This window comes from Acanthisitta chloris, unplaced genomic scaffold, assembly GCF_000695815.1.
Source record: "Acanthisitta chloris isolate BGI_N310 unplaced genomic scaffold, ASM69581v1 scaffold38062, whole genome shotgun sequence".
In the NCBI taxonomy this organism is placed as follows: Eukaryota; Metazoa; Chordata; class Aves; order Passeriformes; family Acanthisittidae; genus Acanthisitta; species Acanthisitta chloris.
The window spans coordinates 7531-24095 of record NW_008662837.1 but is presented as its reverse complement, the minus strand read 5'-3'; the positions used below and the strand labels follow the sequence as shown (position 1 = coordinate 24095).

Genomic DNA, 16565 nt, shown 5'->3' with positions numbered 1-16565 from the left:
CTCTCTGGCCCTGGACTTTGGGAGAAAGGGATGGGGAAACATTCAGAAACTCTCCTGTTGCATTGGGATGTGGGGATGCATTTGAAAGGAGAGACCTTCTGTACAACTGGTTCGCACTAAATGTGTAAATTAAATTGAATTGAAGCCAGGTGATTGCTCATTTCCATTTTCCTCTGATGTTCTGTGGAAAACAAACTTCCCCCAAATACCTCCTCTCCTATTCCACAGACTTCCAAGGGCAGCCCCCTCTTTTGGAAAGCTGGTTCTAAGAAAAAGCATTTTGATGTCAGTCAGACTTGAGTTGCCTCCGCTCTTTTGACCTTCCAAACCGGTTCAGTTTTAGGAGTCCCATGCAGGCTTTTCTCTTCCTGCACACCTCCACCCTGGGATTGCAGGCAGCTGCCTGACCCAGAGACATCACATACACCATGCCACAGCACAACAGGTGATGAGGAGCCACAGGACTCACACTTGGGGGCCAGCTGCCCCGAGCACAACCTACAGCTCCCAGCAAACCTTTGTTGCAAGAGGCGAAAGGATCCTTTCTTCTCTCTGGGTGACTCATCCTGCCCACCACAGTCAGGGACAAAGCTGCCCCTTTCCCTGTGCTGGGAGAGGTATTCAAGGCAGAAGGAGCCTTCCCAGGGCTCTCTGCAAAGAGCCTTTGGTGCCTGCTCCAGAAGAGCCCTGGGTTTGAAGGGATGCTGGAAGGCCTCGGAGGCCGTGTGAATGCCTGCATTCATTTGGTGCTCACTGAGCCATTCAGCTCTGCCCACCGCTCCCTCAAAGAGGAACAAAAATGAAAGAAAAGTCCAAATGCTTTTCTCCCTCCTTTCCTCGTTGCCACTCCGAGCATCTCTTTACAGGCACTCTTCTCCCATCCCCTTGAGATGTCCACTTTGGGAGGAGGGAGAAAGCAGGGACACAGCTAAAGTGGCCTCACCAGCATAGGGTGTGCCTTTTCTCCTTTCTCCCCCTGCAGAAATGGGGTGAATTTCTTAATTTTCCCTTGTTCTTTGCTGTCTTCTCCCCAGTGCTCACAGCCAGGGAGAGCAGAGGAGCTCATGAGCAAGAAGACATCTCACCCTGCCCCAGGCGAACAGACCACTGATGGAGATCTCTGCTCTGGTGGACCTCCTGCAGCAAACAGTGGCAGTGCTAGGGAGCAGTTAGTGGGGGACCCTCTAACCCTCTCCTCCCATCCAAGGATCCTGGTGGAAGAGAGCCACATACCTGTACTATGCTGCTGGCAGCTGGGATGTCTTCAGGGACACTGACTTCATAGCTGCTCTGAAGGAAGATGGGTCGGTTGTCATTGACATCCAGGACCGTCACATACACGGTGGCAGTGCCAGTGCGCCGGTTCCCGGTGGGACCGTTGTCTGTACAGGAGAGAAAGGCAAGGGGAGGTTTGGTCACCTCCATCTCCTCCCTGCACAGGTGGTGCTCAGCCCTCTGCTGCTGAAATAACAGGATCAAAATGTCTAAACTAAAATCCTTCCTCTTTTCTGCAGCTCCCACATCCCACATTGAACCACAGGTGGTTATTTTTCCATCCTATCCTGAAAGAAAAAGGAAAAGCCAAACAACCCCTAAGCTCTGCCATGGAGCCCGGCAAGGCTGGAAATGCAACTGGCCATTAGACCGAGTTTGCAATTTCATGGACTAAGTGATGTGTGCTGGAAGGGACTGTTGGAGGCCAGAGATTTGGGAGATAAAGACAGGTAGGGGTCTGATGAGCTTTCCATAGCTGCAGTTCAGATCACAGCCAAAGAGCACCAGTACAGGTTGATGTTCAGTAGAAAAGGACATGGCAGCATGGCTCAGATTTGCCAGGAAGGATGAGGCACTGGGAAGCATCAGTTGGGTTTGGTTTTTTCAACACGTCTGATGTGGTGAGCACTAAAGCTACCCAACTGGAGCCTGTGGGATCTGGTTCCTGGGAAAACAAAGGAAGCCTGATAGCCACTGGAGGGGCAGAATGGACCCTTTACCCCTTGGGATCTGGTCCTGAGTGCCCAGCCAGTACAGTATCCCTGTTGCAGGCCCCATGGTAATCTGCAATGCTGTGCCCCCAAGATTTCTGACCAGGCCACTTATTTCTCCTTTCAAAAGGGACATCCAAGTCGTCTGTAAACAGGCACATCATTATAAAGCTCTGGGGATGACAGCCAAGCTGTGTTTGGCACACAGGACCTCTGCCCGTGCCAGGTGGCTCAGAGTTAATTGACAGCCACAGAGCCAATGGCATTAGGGGAACGATGCTGTGGTGCTGACATTTTTGGGTGAAGGACTGCCCTGGACACTATGGAGCCTCTTAAGAAAGGGGGCTCCTTGTCTTCCCCAGAGGAAAGGGAAAACCCTGGGGCTAGGCAAACCTGAGAGGTGAATATGCTATGTACAAAAGTCATGGTGGAACTAGGACATATTAATTCACGTGGGTTGTGAAATGCTAACACCAAGCACAAGCTCTGGTTTATAGAGTGCCTGGGAGGTTGCTGCCTCTCTGACACACCTTCGAGGCAGCTTGACACCTGCACAGCCACCCCATGTGGCTGTGTGGCACTGGTGCCAAGGGAACAGTGGGAAATCCTTACCGATGGCCTCCAGGATCAGTGTGTATGATGCCACAGTCTCCCTGTCCAGACTCACGACTGTCCTCACCACCCCATCCCTGTAGCCGACGCTGAATTTGCCATCGTGGTTCCCACCTGCAGAAAAGGATATAGACCATAGAACCAGAGAATCCTGGAATGCTTTGAGCTGGGAGGGGCCTTGAAGTGCATCTCACTCCAACCCCTGCCATGGGCAGGGATACCTTCTGCCAGACCAGGTTGTTTGGAGCCGCATCCAACCTGGCCTTGAACATCTCCAGGGATGATGACTACACCACTTCCCTGGACAGTCTGTTCCAATGCTTGACGACCCTGTCAGTGAAGAAATCTTTCCTAATATCTGATGTAAACTTCCCCTGGTGCAACTTAAGGCCATTTCCTTGGATTCTGCAGCCTGGGCACAGGGGCAGCCCAGCCATGGCAAAGCTTTTCTGCAGCTAAAGTGGGCAAAACACCTTCCCTCTGCCTCAACAAATGCCGTGCCAGCCACACAGTGCAGGATGGCCATAGGAAAAGCTGAATCATATAAGAGCCAGATCATTTCCTGGATGCTTTGGAATCAAACTGGGTTAACTTTGCATGTGAGCTGTGGTACCTGTGGGACAACACACACTGTTTCACCTGTGTGGGAGGCTGGAGGGACTGTGACATGAGCCACCAGCCTCTATTGTGAGAAAAGTGACTCTCCGGTGACACTTCTGTTTTTAACCTCTCCCTGAGGGCTCAATGCCACATCTGCAGTTTGCAAGTCAAAGTGTGGTCGGGGGTTCCCCAGCTTCCTGCTGCAGGCGCTGCAGCTGTGGTGCAAGCTGGGCGCTGCCCTGGTGACATCACAGCCCACCTGCCCTTTGCTCACCCCACCCCACCTGTGCCCAGAGCTACAAAATGCCCTAAAATCCCATTCCTGCCTTCCAGCCATAAACACACATGAATGCCACCCCAGCCCTTGCTCCCCAGCTGTGTTCTGCCCATCCTCATGCTTTTCCTGGCTGCATCCCAGGGAAGTTGGGGGCCTGCGGTTCCCTCCAGGCAGGGCACAGTGGAATGGTCAGCACGGTAGGGAGCCAAGCGGGGCTGTTCAGCAGAGGGCGATGCTGGACAAGGTTTGAAGGGGCTGGAAAAGGCAGCACTGAAGTGCAGAACACCCTGGCCAAGGTCTGGGGCAGCCTGTGCCTTTCTGCAACCAAAGCTCCTGTTGTGCATGCAGTTCACACCTGTGATGAAGTAGCTTAGCTCAGCGTTCAGCCCAATATCAGCATCTGTGCAGTTGAGCCGGACCACTTTGAAATCCCGGGGCACATCTTCGGGCAGCGACACGTTGTAGATAGCTGGGAAGAATGTTGGGTTCTCGTCGTTCACGTCCAGAACTGAAAAAGAGGAGCAGAGCTGAGTGCCCTCCCCCCCGGGATGCCCCTCCTGCAGATGTCAGGTTGATGTCTGCTGGACTCCCAAGCCTCCTGCCTCTGAGCATCCCAGGGAATGCTCTGCCCGACTGTCCCTACCATTTGTGCACTGGGGGTGCATATCAAGTGGCTGTAAGGACTGGTCCTCAAGCTTCAGGCTGTATTTGGTTGCCTCTGACACATACAGATCACTCTCCTCAAATCCAAAAATCCTTACATCACTGTAATTCAAGTTACTATTTGCACCAAACCGGCTTCCATCCTCATTTGAAGGAAAATCTGGGGCTTAAATATAAGCTCAGTATTTCCTGGTGTATGGCAGAGAGCTCCAGAAGTACAGGACCAGGAACTTCTTTTCCAAATGCAGGTCCAAGAATGATCCAGGGTCAATTTATTTCCAGATGATACTTATCCTTAGCCCTAGGGCTGCATGAAGCCAGCAAATAGCAATGCATTAAATTAAAGACAGCCAATAAGGGTCCAGCTCTGAATAGGGGTTGCGTGGGCTGTCCAGGCATGCAGCTGATGGGAATCACATGCTGAAGCAAAAGGCAGGCCGAAAGAAAAAGAAACACTGGAGATGAGGAATGGATTAAAAATGATAGAGAATTTGGGGGCCCTGCCAGAAACACCATGTTTTCCCTATCTCTGCACTATGCTAATAGCAGACATGAAGCCTGTAGGGATGGCACTGTGATGGGCTGCCCTCCCTATATCCTGTCGTACACAAACCCAGACATGATTCTGTTTTCAGATCATATATCCATCTGATTCTTCAGAGTGTCTCCTATATAAACCATATTTCCTTCAGTGATGTGTCCTTGTCACTGATTTTTGGGACCAGAGTGGCCTCTGCATCTGGACATGTCTTGGAGGGGTCTTGGTGCACTCACCTTTGACAGTCAGCGTGCTGGTGGAGCTCCTGGAGGGCGTGCCAGCGTCACTGGCCACCACCCGCAGGTAGTACTCAGCAATCGTCTCCCTGTCCAGCACAATGGTGGAGGTGACAAGGCCACTGGTGCTGTTGATGACAAAATCCATGCGGGGCATCCCCACTTGCATGCGATATGTCACCTGCCCATTCGGACCCTCGTCCAGGTCGATGGCCACTACCTGGTGGGAAAAGCAGAAGGAAAAGGTGAGCATGGGGGAGCCGAATCATCTCCAAAGCACATGGGGCGGGATGCACAACCTCTACTGCATCCTCCCAGTTGCACTGCTAGAGGATGGAGAAGATGAAGGAGACGAAGAGAATGGAGAAGATGGAAAGGATGTATTGCTAGCCTGCTTTCCAGAAGCAATGGCAGTGATTGCAGCAGCTCCCAGCACAGGTCATGGCAGCAATGGAACACACTCACCTGGAAGACAGAGGAGCCTGCGGGAAGACCCTCAGAGATCTCAGCAACAAAGGGCAGGTTTTGGAAAGTGGGGTCATTGTCATTCAGGTCCAGCAGGTTGACAAAAACTGTGGCACTGCTGGTAGCTCTCAGGGGTGGCCTCCCACCTGCAGAAGTCAATGGTGGGGTCTCAAGGTTAACATTCAAGCTGTTTTCATCCCTTTCCCCTAAAAAGGAGCCCTCACTCTCTATGCAGACAGTAGAGCAGGATAGGGTTGCCCCTGAATTGTCATGGGTGATTGGTCATGGATAGAATCATAGAATGTCCTGGGTTGGAAGGGGCCTTCAAGACCATCTAGTTCCAACCCCCTGCCATGGGCAGGGACACCTTCCACTAGAACAGGTTGCTCAGAGCCCCATCCAGTCTGGCCTTGAACACTTCCAGGGATGGAGCAGCCACAGCTCCTCTGGGCAACTTGTTCCACCCCCCTCTGAGTAAAGAATTTCCTCCTAACATCTAATCTAAATCTCTCCTCTTTCAGTTTAAAACCTTCCCCCTTTGTCCTACTACTATCTGAAAACAGAAAATTATCTTCAGATCTTTATCTTTTTTCCTAAGGAAAGTTTCCCTAATGTACTATTTTTGGAGAAAAATACATTAGCTCTTTTCCCCTCACCTGTCCAGTTGACTTTCCCAGATACTGATGGAGCCAGGCTGAGGGGACGGAGAGCTCCAGCCTCTCAGGCTCATTGTCAAGGCTGCTACATAAGTGACTATGCTCACATTTTGAAGGTTTCTGGTTTGTTTTAACAGCAGGTTTTAACACACTCTCATTTTTTTACCTCAAATACATCTTTGCCACTTATGCTCAAAACAGGGGAAAAATGAGGCTTTGTTATAAAGGCAAAATCAGGCTGGAAAATTCAACAGCACGTGTAAACAATCTGTGAGGGAGAGCAGAGGGTCAGAAGAGACCATTATGGGATGGACGTGGAGCTTACAGTCTGTGACAGAGACCACAATCTTCCGCATGAGCTCGGCCTCCTGGGCATTGGGGTTCTCCCGGTCCAGCAGCACACCAGTGGTGCGGATCTTGCCTGTGGTGCTGTTGATGCTGTAGAACTTGTTGGGGGGTCGGATGCTGTACACCACTGTGCCATTTTCCCCCAGGTCTGGGTCCACAGCTACCACCTGCCACAGAGACACAGCCAAAAATTAAAGCAGAGTGGTGGGTGAGCTCCCATGTAGATTCGCCAGTGTCCATCAACACGGCTGAGCCCATGTGAGAGGCTTCCTTGCACCAGCAGCAGCAAGCTCTCCTTCCTCCATCCAGCTGTATATTTTCATGATATTTGCAGAGATTTTGTACCCTCGGGACCTCTGCTGTGGTGTTAAATCTCCCCAAAACTGGCCTGAGAGCCCAGTAGGTAATGGCATGGCAAGAGAGACATGAGCATGCAGCGATCAAACTCGTTTTCCTCCTTTTTAAATAAAACCAGATAAAAACAAAGAGCCTTCAGAAAAATAAAACAAACGGGACAAAGAGGCATGCTGAGGAACTTGTGCTGTCTCATCAGGAATGCTGGAAATAATTCCTTAGTGGAGTTCTCCTCCACACCAGACATTTTGTGCTTTATTGTTCTCCCTGTGACGTTTTTAATTACAGGGGGCATTTACATTAAAAAATCCCCAATTTCACTGCACTCATAACTTCCCCAGCTCCTGCTGCTTGTCCTGCAGCTGAATTTACATCGGACTGGTGACACAATAATTATTTTCCCAGCAACTAACTGGGATGTCATAGGCAAGATGACTTCAAGCTGGCACCGAGCAGCAGGGCTAGTGCTGTGTGGAGGAGAGAAAACCACTGTGCTCTGGCCCAGTCAGTGCTGCCAGACCTTTCTTCCTCACAGAAAAAAAAAAGACTATTTTTTTTGCTGCCTTCCTCCTTATATGATTTTGTGGATTCTCTTCACTTTTCCCTCATCTATTTTCTGTTTCATGCCCGTCATTTTTCTCTCGGCATGATGGAGTAGCCTCCCCCTCTCCTTCTCTTTTATTTCACCAGAGGGACTTGAAAGGCTGTAAATCAAAATCTTTCAGAGAGGTCCTTGAAGGAGGTCGCAGGAGAGGCTAAGAAAAGGAGAATTTGGCCAAAATCCACCCAATTTGGAAAGGAAAAAAATATCACAGCAGGGACGAGAAACACAAGGGATGGGCAGCAGTGGGGGGATCAGGAGTAAGCTTTCAATGCAATTCTCCAAGATGGTGTTGGACTGAAGGTGACACAGGTTTGGACGTGACACCAGTTTGGAGGTGACTCCTGCTCCAGCCAAGCGGGTGACAAACTCATCAGGTGAACATAACAGGCTTTTAGAGTAGTAGACACCTTCCCTCATACGTACCGTGGTGACGTCTGTGTTGGGGGGTGTCATTTCCACCAGGTTAATGAAGTATGGCTCATCTTTCCAGGTGGGATAGTTGTCATTGATGTCCAGCAGCGTGATGTTCACCTGTGAGAGAGCAAGGAAGCAACACTGCATCCAGAGGTGCAGCTTCCTGTGGCAGCATGGCATGTCCCCTGGATGTACCCAACACATGTTTCAGGCACTGGAAATCACCATACTTGGGGGGATTTAAAAGCCATATAGATATGGCACTTGGGGACATGGGTTAGGGGTTGAACTCAGTCTTAGAGGTCTTTTCCAACCTAAATTGTTCTATGATTCTGTGATTCTGTGTTCACCCTCCGGAGGGAAAACCCACATCCTGCATCTTCACAGCCAAGTCTCCTTGGCATATCCATTCTGGGTTTAGCTCACATGTATTTATTATCTCACAGTTAAAAACAACTGAAGGGGCACAAGCTATGTTTTCAAGCAGCTACTTCACTGGGAGAGGGAGGCAAATCCGTGGGGGAGAGGATGCAGTGGGAATGTGGCAGGAAAGGAAGAAAAAACCTGAGTGACTGGTAAAAAGCAAGAAACAAAAAGAATAAATGAGACATCAGGAGAAGGTACAGTAACAGGGGGTGGGAGGTGCAAAGAGTAGAGAGCACAGCTGAGGATGGTGCCCTGAAGTGTTACCTGTCTTCATTCTCAGTGTGAGAAATGGCATCTAAGTGACAGTAGTGAACCTGTGGGATACATCCTGCTGCCTGAGAGTCTCTCACCTCCCTGGATTACTCATTTCAACCCAGTCTGTGAGGCTATAAAGATGTCTGAGGGAAGAGCTGCAGCTGAAGGGGAGTGGGGCAGAGGGGAGCCACCAGCAACCGCCACCCCTGAGCAGGGGGTCTCAGTGGAGCTTCTCCTGGGCCCTTGGCTCCCAAGTCACTGTGTCCTGCTGTCACACCAGGCTGAGCTGCTGGTGCCACCCCGTGGTAGAAGATGCGAGTCTGCACACCAGAGTCTCCAGGAACAAGCCAAGGCACTGCAGTGGTCCCTGGGGAAGGTTGCTGACCTGCCTCTACTCCAAGCACCCCAGGCACTGGTCCATCACCCAGAGACCTTGCAAAGCCCCTGAATGAACCCTTATTCCCGGTCAAAAATTATTATTTTGAGTTTCAGGTGTTTATCCCTGCTAATGGCAGCAGACAAACTTACTCAGCTGACCTCATCTCACCAAGTTTTAATATTCTTTAACTTCTTAGGAACCACATGGCATTTTTCCCCCTTGCTTTGCCCTTCAACAAAGCTATTAGGAGAACACAATCTTATCCAGAGTCTCAAAGGGAACTCAGCATTCCACAGGCCCAGGCCAGTGCCGTCACATGTCTCTGGGAGGCTCCATAGGGAGCTTCTAGTCTGCTATGTGGATCACACATCTTCTGATAGCCCTCAGCAGGAGTGACAATTAAAAACACCACAGCCCTCCATAATCCCAGCCCCAGGTGGGCAACAGTGGCTCGAGGAGACAGGAAACACTCCTTCCCACACTCACCATAGCAATGCCTGTCTTCTGATGGTGGCCCACACCTCCATCCACCGCCCGGACAATGAGGATGTACTCAGACTTGGCCTCCCGGTCCAGCAAAGAGGTTGTTGTGATTTCTCCTGCAGTCACAGGAGATGGCAAGGTTAAAAAAGAAACTCAAAACCCGGGTCAGGATCCTCCACAACTGGGCTCTTTCTTCTGTTCCAAACAGATGGACCCTGGCAGTTCCATAGCTAACAGAAACCCTCACACTCAAGCTTTTCCTTAGGTGTCACTCCCACTAGGAGCTGAACTTCCATGGATGCCTCTGCTGAAGCTCTCACAATGACCAAGCAAGTGGTGGTGTCTGAAATCTGATGAATCCCTTAAATCGTAGGTCTCCTAAGCAGGCTGATTGGAGGAGAGGAAGGAAAGGGTGAGGGAAGGAGTGAGGATGAAAGAGAGAAAGAAAAGGAAAAGGGGAGAGCACAAACAGAGGCTTACCAGAGCGAGCATTGATCCGAAAATGTGAGGAGCCCTCCAGGGAGTAGATAATCGACTCCTGCCCATATTCCCTGGACCGATCCAGGTCCGTGGCATTGAGAAACAGCACTGTGGCTCCTTGAGGGAGGCAGAAATGAGGGGTGGGAACAAGCCCAGAGCTGCCCTGTCCCCCAACACTGCTCCTGCAGGTCACCCAGCCAAGGGGTCCCCTCTTCTGCATGCAGAGGGCCAAGCTGCAAGATCTCACAGCTATGACTGTTTACCAGGTCTCTGGTTTTACCTCCCAAAAAAGGCATCACCTGCCCCATTGTGGCTGTAAGACACCCAGGGCCCTTCTGCAAGCCTGGAGAAGGAGCAGGGCTGTGGCCCGTACCTGCCATAATGTCCTCCATGATGGTTATCACATAGGAGGGTTTGCTGAACGTGGGGGGGTTGTCATTTTCATCCTGAAGCAAAGAGAAGGTCGAGAGACTGGTTGGGAAAAAGGCAAAATGGTCAAGCAGCTGCAAAAGTCTTCTAGGGGATGCTCCTGGCCGACTGCATCTCAAGGTGGCCTTGGGGTTGAGCCACTGGGGGCTGAGCACAAAGTTTCACTGTGGAGGCAGCTGAGGCTGTGGCAAGATGATTGTCAGTGACTTTGCTAAGCTGTGCAGTGGGGATGATACTGACTACCCCATCACCCAGCACCCTGGGCACAGGACTGAGGAACCACCACTGCTGACAGGTGAGCATCCTCTGAGCTGCTCCTGCCTCCACCACCATCCCTGGGAAGGCTCAGACACTGTGGCAAGCACAGCAGCAGACCCACTCCTCCTGCTCCAAGCAGCACACAGGTGGCTTAGGGCTCCAGGCCACCCTGGCCACGAGGCCATGAGGCAAACTGGACTGGCCTGAGGAGATGCTGAGCTTTGGATGCCTTTCTTTAAGAGGAGGAATGCTGTGAGTGTTTTCAGAGAGGCAGTGTTTTCAGAGCAGGAGCGGGTTTGCATACCGATGCGCTCTCTCCAAGCCTGTCTCTGCCAGTGACTACGGCCAGCCTGGAGAAACCAGGCAGGAGCAACTGCTCAAAACATCCCTCAAAACAGATTTTGGACCAGCTTAAATCTCCCCCTGGGGGGCTTTAAATGCTGTTTAAACACTGTTAAGAATCTGCCTTAAATGAACCAAACCCAACTGCCTACAGAGGGAAGGACAGAGCTGCCAGGACATTAAAACACTGTTATGGACATCACCATTTCCCTGGGGCTGCTCTGGAGACGATTTCTACCTGGAGACCACTGATGGACCTGCAGGCTCAGCTGCTCCTGCTGCCACCAAACTTGATATTTGAGGCAATTTCACGTGCCAACGATGCCCATCGTACTGCAATTAAATTGCCATCCTCTGCTCTCGTTGCTGGAAGCAGGTGGTCTTTAATCAGCCTTTGCATCACTCAGCTTTCATTGTGCCTCTTCTAAGGCTAATGAGGAAATTGCCGGCTGCCCGGGTGCTGTCCCCAACATCCCTCCTCCTCCTCGCAGAGATGGGTGGGGGTCATCCAGGGCCAAACCCAGGAGGTCTGGGCATGTTAAAGGTAAAGGAAATGGAGAAGCTGAGCATGCATCCACATGCCACCTGCAGCTGGACCTGAGTGAGCTGTGCTGCAGTCCAGGCTGGATGGACAGAAGCCAGAGCAGACGCCATGCCATGCTGTTAGCATTCCTGAGATCATCAGGCCATGCTCAGGACTGCCGTGGCCCAGCAAACCCACTCCCAGGGAGGCAGGGCTTGCTTCTGGCTGGCTCTCCATCTGGCTGGAGTTGGCATGCACCTGCCTTCTACTTGAAAAGGACATTTCCCACTTCAGCAACATGAATTCCAAAGGTCCCCACTGGCACTCGCAGTGATGCTAGGCAGAACCCAGCATTCTTCCACTCCTACAGAAGCTGTCCACCTAACCAGCTAAAAAAAGCTTCCCATATTTTCCTGACCCTCAGCCTTCCTCCCTATACCTTCACCCTCAGACAGCCATCATATCATGGAATCACAGAATGGATTAGGGTGGAAGGGACCTTCAACATCAGCCAGTTCCAACCGTCTGCCATGGGCAGGGACACCTTCCACTAGCCCAGGCTGCTCCCAGCCCCATCCAAACTGGACTTGAACACTTCCAGATATGGGGCAGCCACAGCTCCTCTGGGCAACCTGTGCCTCAGCACCCTCACAGAGAAGAATTTCCTCCTAAGATCTAATCTAAACCCCCCCTCTCTTCCAGTTTGAAGCCCCTCCCTCTTGTCCTAGCACTCCATGCCATCTCTAAGGATGCTGAGAATTGCAAACACTCACACTAAGCACACAACTCCTTTCCTCCAGACACAGGCATGCTGTAAGTCACTGGCTCATTGCTCCGAGCAGGGCGTCAGTGGCAGGGAGTGAGGCAGAAACTTATTAGCGGTGATATTTCCCGGGATCCTGGCGCGGCCGCACTATTAGTTCTGACTCGGCGACTCCCTCTACAAAAGCGTATTGTCCCCTAATGGGAAATCTACAAGGCGAGTTTGACTTCTTTATTAAAAACCAACAACCAAAGGATGAAAAAAATTTACCTCCCTCCACACTAGCTCTCATTCTGCCTTTTCACGGCTCTTGTTCCTCAAGTGCCATCGAGAAATGCTTCCCTCTCATTTTCTTCCTATTTTCTGGCACTTTTTTTCCCTTTTCTTTTTACAGTTGAGAAAAATTCTCTTTGGTTGAGAATGGGAAAAGGGACAGCCACTTAAACCCCACCAGCGTACAGACTCAGCCCGGGGAGATGACCCACTGAAGTGTGGTCTTTAGTAAGAGGTGTTTATGCTGTCTAAAGCACAGCATGGAAAGGATGTATTTAACCACCACTAACCCCCCTGGCACTGCCTTGTTCCCCCTCACCTGAGCACAGTGAGGGAGCTGGAGGAGAGACATGTTCATGGGACTTCATTCCCATTCTACAGCATCAATGGCTTTATCTCCTTCACCTTCCCAGACCAACGCTGCTGCCAGCCCAGTGTAGATCCCATCACTGCGAGACTGATAGATTATCAACCAAACTGTCTCCATCACTGATACCACCCTCCAGACATCCTCAAACCACAATGTGCCTCAAAGTGACACTCACAGCTAATCTTCCCAAGGAACGCTGCGATGCTTTGCCTCTCCCAGCAGCAACCCCTCTTCCAGAGGGTAGTTTTCCAACCTGTTCTTGGCTTTGCTCCTCAGCCTGTGCTTAGCTGTGGCTCCTACCAGCTTACTTCAGTGGCTTCCCTGTGCATCCCGCACAGACAAGGAGAACAAGGAGGTGCACAGGGTCAGGACAGCCCATTTGCAGTTGCCCATGGTGACATCCCTCAGAGACACTCAGTCACCCTCTGTCCCTCAGACCTTCCCAGATGTCAGGGACTACATTTCTTTAACCCGTACATATGACGCATAGGTACATGAGACATATATGACACATATATGAGACACATGTAATCACAATCCAAGCATACACATGCATGGGGTAGGATATCTTGTTGGGTTATTGATGAATTAGTGGCACTGCTACGGAGCAATTGCATGAGAGGAATGTGGGGTGCTGTACTTACAAACACCTCGATGGTGACAGGGACAGTGCTGTTGAGTGGAGGGTTGCCAGCATCCTTGGCCATCACAGTCAGGTAGATGACCCCATTGTCCAGCTGCTCATAGTCAAGGGGATGGTTCACGCTGATCACTAGAAGGATGCAAAGGGGGCTGTCAGGGGGGCATTCATGCAGTACAGTGAGCACACTCAGGGGGTGGCCGGTCCACACCACTTCCCCAGGGCAAACAGTGGCTGCTTGAGGGGGCAATACCCCAAAAACATGAGCACTGGGTGTTACTGAGCTCCTTGCACTGGTATAACGCAGAGTGAGCTGTACACATGCGGAAACACAGCTCTGCAGTGGCTCGGCTCAAGTCCTCCTGCAAGGGATCGTGGTGCAGGTGAGGTTATGACAAGCAGAGGAGCTGCCAGAGCAGCTTCCTAAAGACTGCTGACATAACTTCTTGCCAAGCTGTGAGTGCAGCCTGAGATGCTGCTGCTTATCAGTTGCACTGTGGTGCTGGGACTGGCACTTACCTCCATAGCCTTCTGACACTCTGATGTCAAAGTATTCACGGAAAGCAGATGCATACACAATGCTGTATGTGATGTGGTTGTTTGGAGGGGAATCCTCATCGGTTGCCTAGGGTGTGAGCAGAGGGAGTACGTGAGCACAGGACCTGTGACAGAGACATGCAACAGGAGAGAGCCAAGGGGATAGGGATGCGCAGGCTGGGCCTAAGGAGAGTGAAAAAGTGATGGAGGAAGATGTGCCCATTAGGCACCCCAAGGGGATGTGTAAACCATCCTCCTCTCTCCTGCTTTTCTCATTCCAGAAGGAAGCCAGTTGTTGGGACCTGCTGTGTTGGACCCATCACAGGCACTGATCATTTAAAACTGTCAGAGGGAGGTTTAGATTAGATTTTAGGAGGAAATTCTTCTCTGTGAGGGTGCTGAGGTACTGGCACAGTTGCCCAGAGCAGCTGTGGCTGCTCCATCCCTGGGAGTGTCCCAGGCCAGGTTGGATGGGGCTTGAAGCAACCTGGGCGAGTGGAAGGTGTCCCTGCCCATGGCAGGGGGTTTGGAACTGGATGAGCTTTAAGGTCTCTTCCAACCTAATCCATTCTATGATTCTAACCCACTTCCATCACCCCACTGTGCATCCCAAGAGGAGGAGCTGCTCCAGTCCCTCACCCGGAGCCGGACCACCTGGCTGACAGAGGGCTCATTCTCCCGCAGGGCTCCCACATATGCCTCCTTCTGGAAGGTGGGGACATTGTCATTGACATCGAGGACATTGATCCTGACGCGCCCCGTTGTCTCCTCCCCACCACCATCCCGGGCAATGACGGTCAGGGTATAGCGCTGTGTGATCTCAAAGTCCAGCCGAGCCGTCAGGAGGATTACACCTGTGTCCTTGTCCAGGGAGAAACTGAGGGGACAGGAAAGGAGGGAGAAAGTCCTGGTGACCACATGCTGGGGACAGAAAGGTGAGGTAGCAGCAGCTTGACAGCTAGCATGGTGGTGGGTGAAGTACATGGCTTTCTTCTGAGGGATATTAGGTCCCAGAACATCTTCAAGAGCTCAGCACAGCTGAGCATGGAGAAACCCTCAGTGCTGCTCTACAAGCAGAGAAAATGGGTGCACAGGCCACCAAATCTGTTCTGCAGCCCACATGCCTCCCCCAATCACCCACCCTGACTGGGTCACAGGCGATGGTCCAGGGCCAGCAACTTGTTGGCAAATGCATTTATCAGGCCCAAGCAGTGCTGGTGCCTGTAGGTCCCAATTTAGCAAAGCAATTACACATTCTGAGCATCAGGCATGTGCTGAAGTTAACTCATCCCTCTGGGAGACAGCATAGAGGGGATTTCATAGCGCATTTCACAGGTAGGACATAAGTAATGCCCTTAATTGCCCCATGACTTCTTAGTAAGGTAAGAAGAGGATTTTGGAGGACTGAAGTCATGGTGGTTCAGTCACACTTACTGGTCAGGGTCATCAGTGAAAAAATAATTGACTTCCCCAAAGGTGCCCACGTCATTGTCAGTTGCCTGGAAAAATAAAATTTAATTAATAAATGAAAGTATTTATGGAAATATTGCATTACACACATCAGTGCAGACCTTGTGTGCTACCATTTATCCCCCACAAGCTGCAGGGCTGAGGCTGTCTGCACTCCCCTGGGTTATCCTGCTCATTCCTGACTCCCATCCTGCTCCAGCTAACAGCCCTCCATCAACATCTTAGCACTGCTCCCAAATCCTTTGACAGTGGGAAACGTTATATGTACTTACTTTTCCTGACACCCTAAGCTAAACTGAGAAGCACATGTGAAATAAAGGTCTCCATGGATAATTCTTGAGGGCCACCCATCCTGTCCCAGGGAAGACAAAACGTTGGAACCCCACACGCACAGCTCATACCCTTCCCTGTGCATTCCCGGCTGGCAGCATGCCCTGAGGCCATGGGGAGAGGAATAAAAACCTATCCTGCTTCAAAAGGGAGTTTTGAAGCTGTCCAGGCTAAAATACAGACCTGGAAAAGCAAGGAAAGGGATTCCAACCTTGATTTCCACAAGGACACCCCTTTCAGGGATGCAGTCTGCTGCATGCCCAGGGATGGAGCGATGCAGCTTGGGAAGCCACAGGATGCAGATGCTCCCTGAGTAGCCGTGGAACTGGAGCAGACTGGTCATGGCTAAGCAAGCAGCACCTTCTGAGGAAGGTGTGTGGAACTCAATGTGTCAACTCTGCATGAGCAAGGCAAGATTTATGCTTGTTTTAAAGTCTTTGCTCTAATGAATATATAAAATATGCATGAGTGGCAGCAGGAAAAAGCAGAAATTTTTATTTTTAGGGGAGGGAAGTGGAATACAAGCCCCAAAATATCCTTTTTCTCACCCAGTATATTTTCTAAATTGAGTCCTGTCTGGATTACTTAGAGACCAACAGGTCTGTGAAAAAGCAGGGTCAAAGACACATTTTATGTCCAGATACTGGCAAAAGGCTGTATTTTAAGAGTGGCACAGAACACAGCCTGTTCCTGAAACCTTCCTGATTTACTGATGGCCTTGATTACCCTTGACAGCAGAGTAGGAACTTGAGCACAGCTTTATCCCCATGTGCTGCTTACCTGCCACACCATGGAATGGCAGAGAGAAAAGGCACAAAACCCAGACAGGATTATTTAATTTTTTCTTCCCAAATG

At 50.9% G+C, this 16565-nt stretch overlaps 1 protein-coding gene across 1 annotated transcript in view; it reads right to left on the bottom strand.

The window, feature by feature from the left end:
- The window catches only part of CDH23 (cadherin-related 23), a 30918-nt gene extending 14865 nt beyond the window's left edge, over positions 1-16053 (bottom strand). The window contains exons 1-15 of the mRNA XM_009070739.1: positions 15922-16053; positions 15345-15409; positions 14550-14787; positions 13893-13998; positions 13378-13505; positions 10149-10221; positions 9776-9892; positions 9299-9411; positions 7762-7869; positions 6358-6547; positions 5377-5522; positions 4912-5131; positions 3830-3982; positions 2598-2711; positions 1234-1382 (exon numbers count right to left, since the gene is read on the bottom strand). Coding sequence (XP_009068987.1) covers positions 1234-1382; positions 2598-2711; positions 3830-3982; positions 4912-5131; positions 5377-5522; positions 6358-6547; positions 7762-7869; positions 9299-9411; positions 9776-9892; positions 10149-10221; positions 13378-13505; positions 13893-13998; positions 14550-14787; positions 15345-15409; positions 15922-16053 — 2052 coding nt within the window. The remainder of the gene's footprint in view (positions 1-1233; positions 1383-2597; positions 2712-3829; positions 3983-4911; positions 5132-5376; positions 5523-6357; positions 6548-7761; positions 7870-9298; positions 9412-9775; positions 9893-10148; positions 10222-13377; positions 13506-13892; positions 13999-14549; positions 14788-15344; positions 15410-15921) is intronic.
- Positions 16054-16565: the final 512 nt, after the last annotated feature.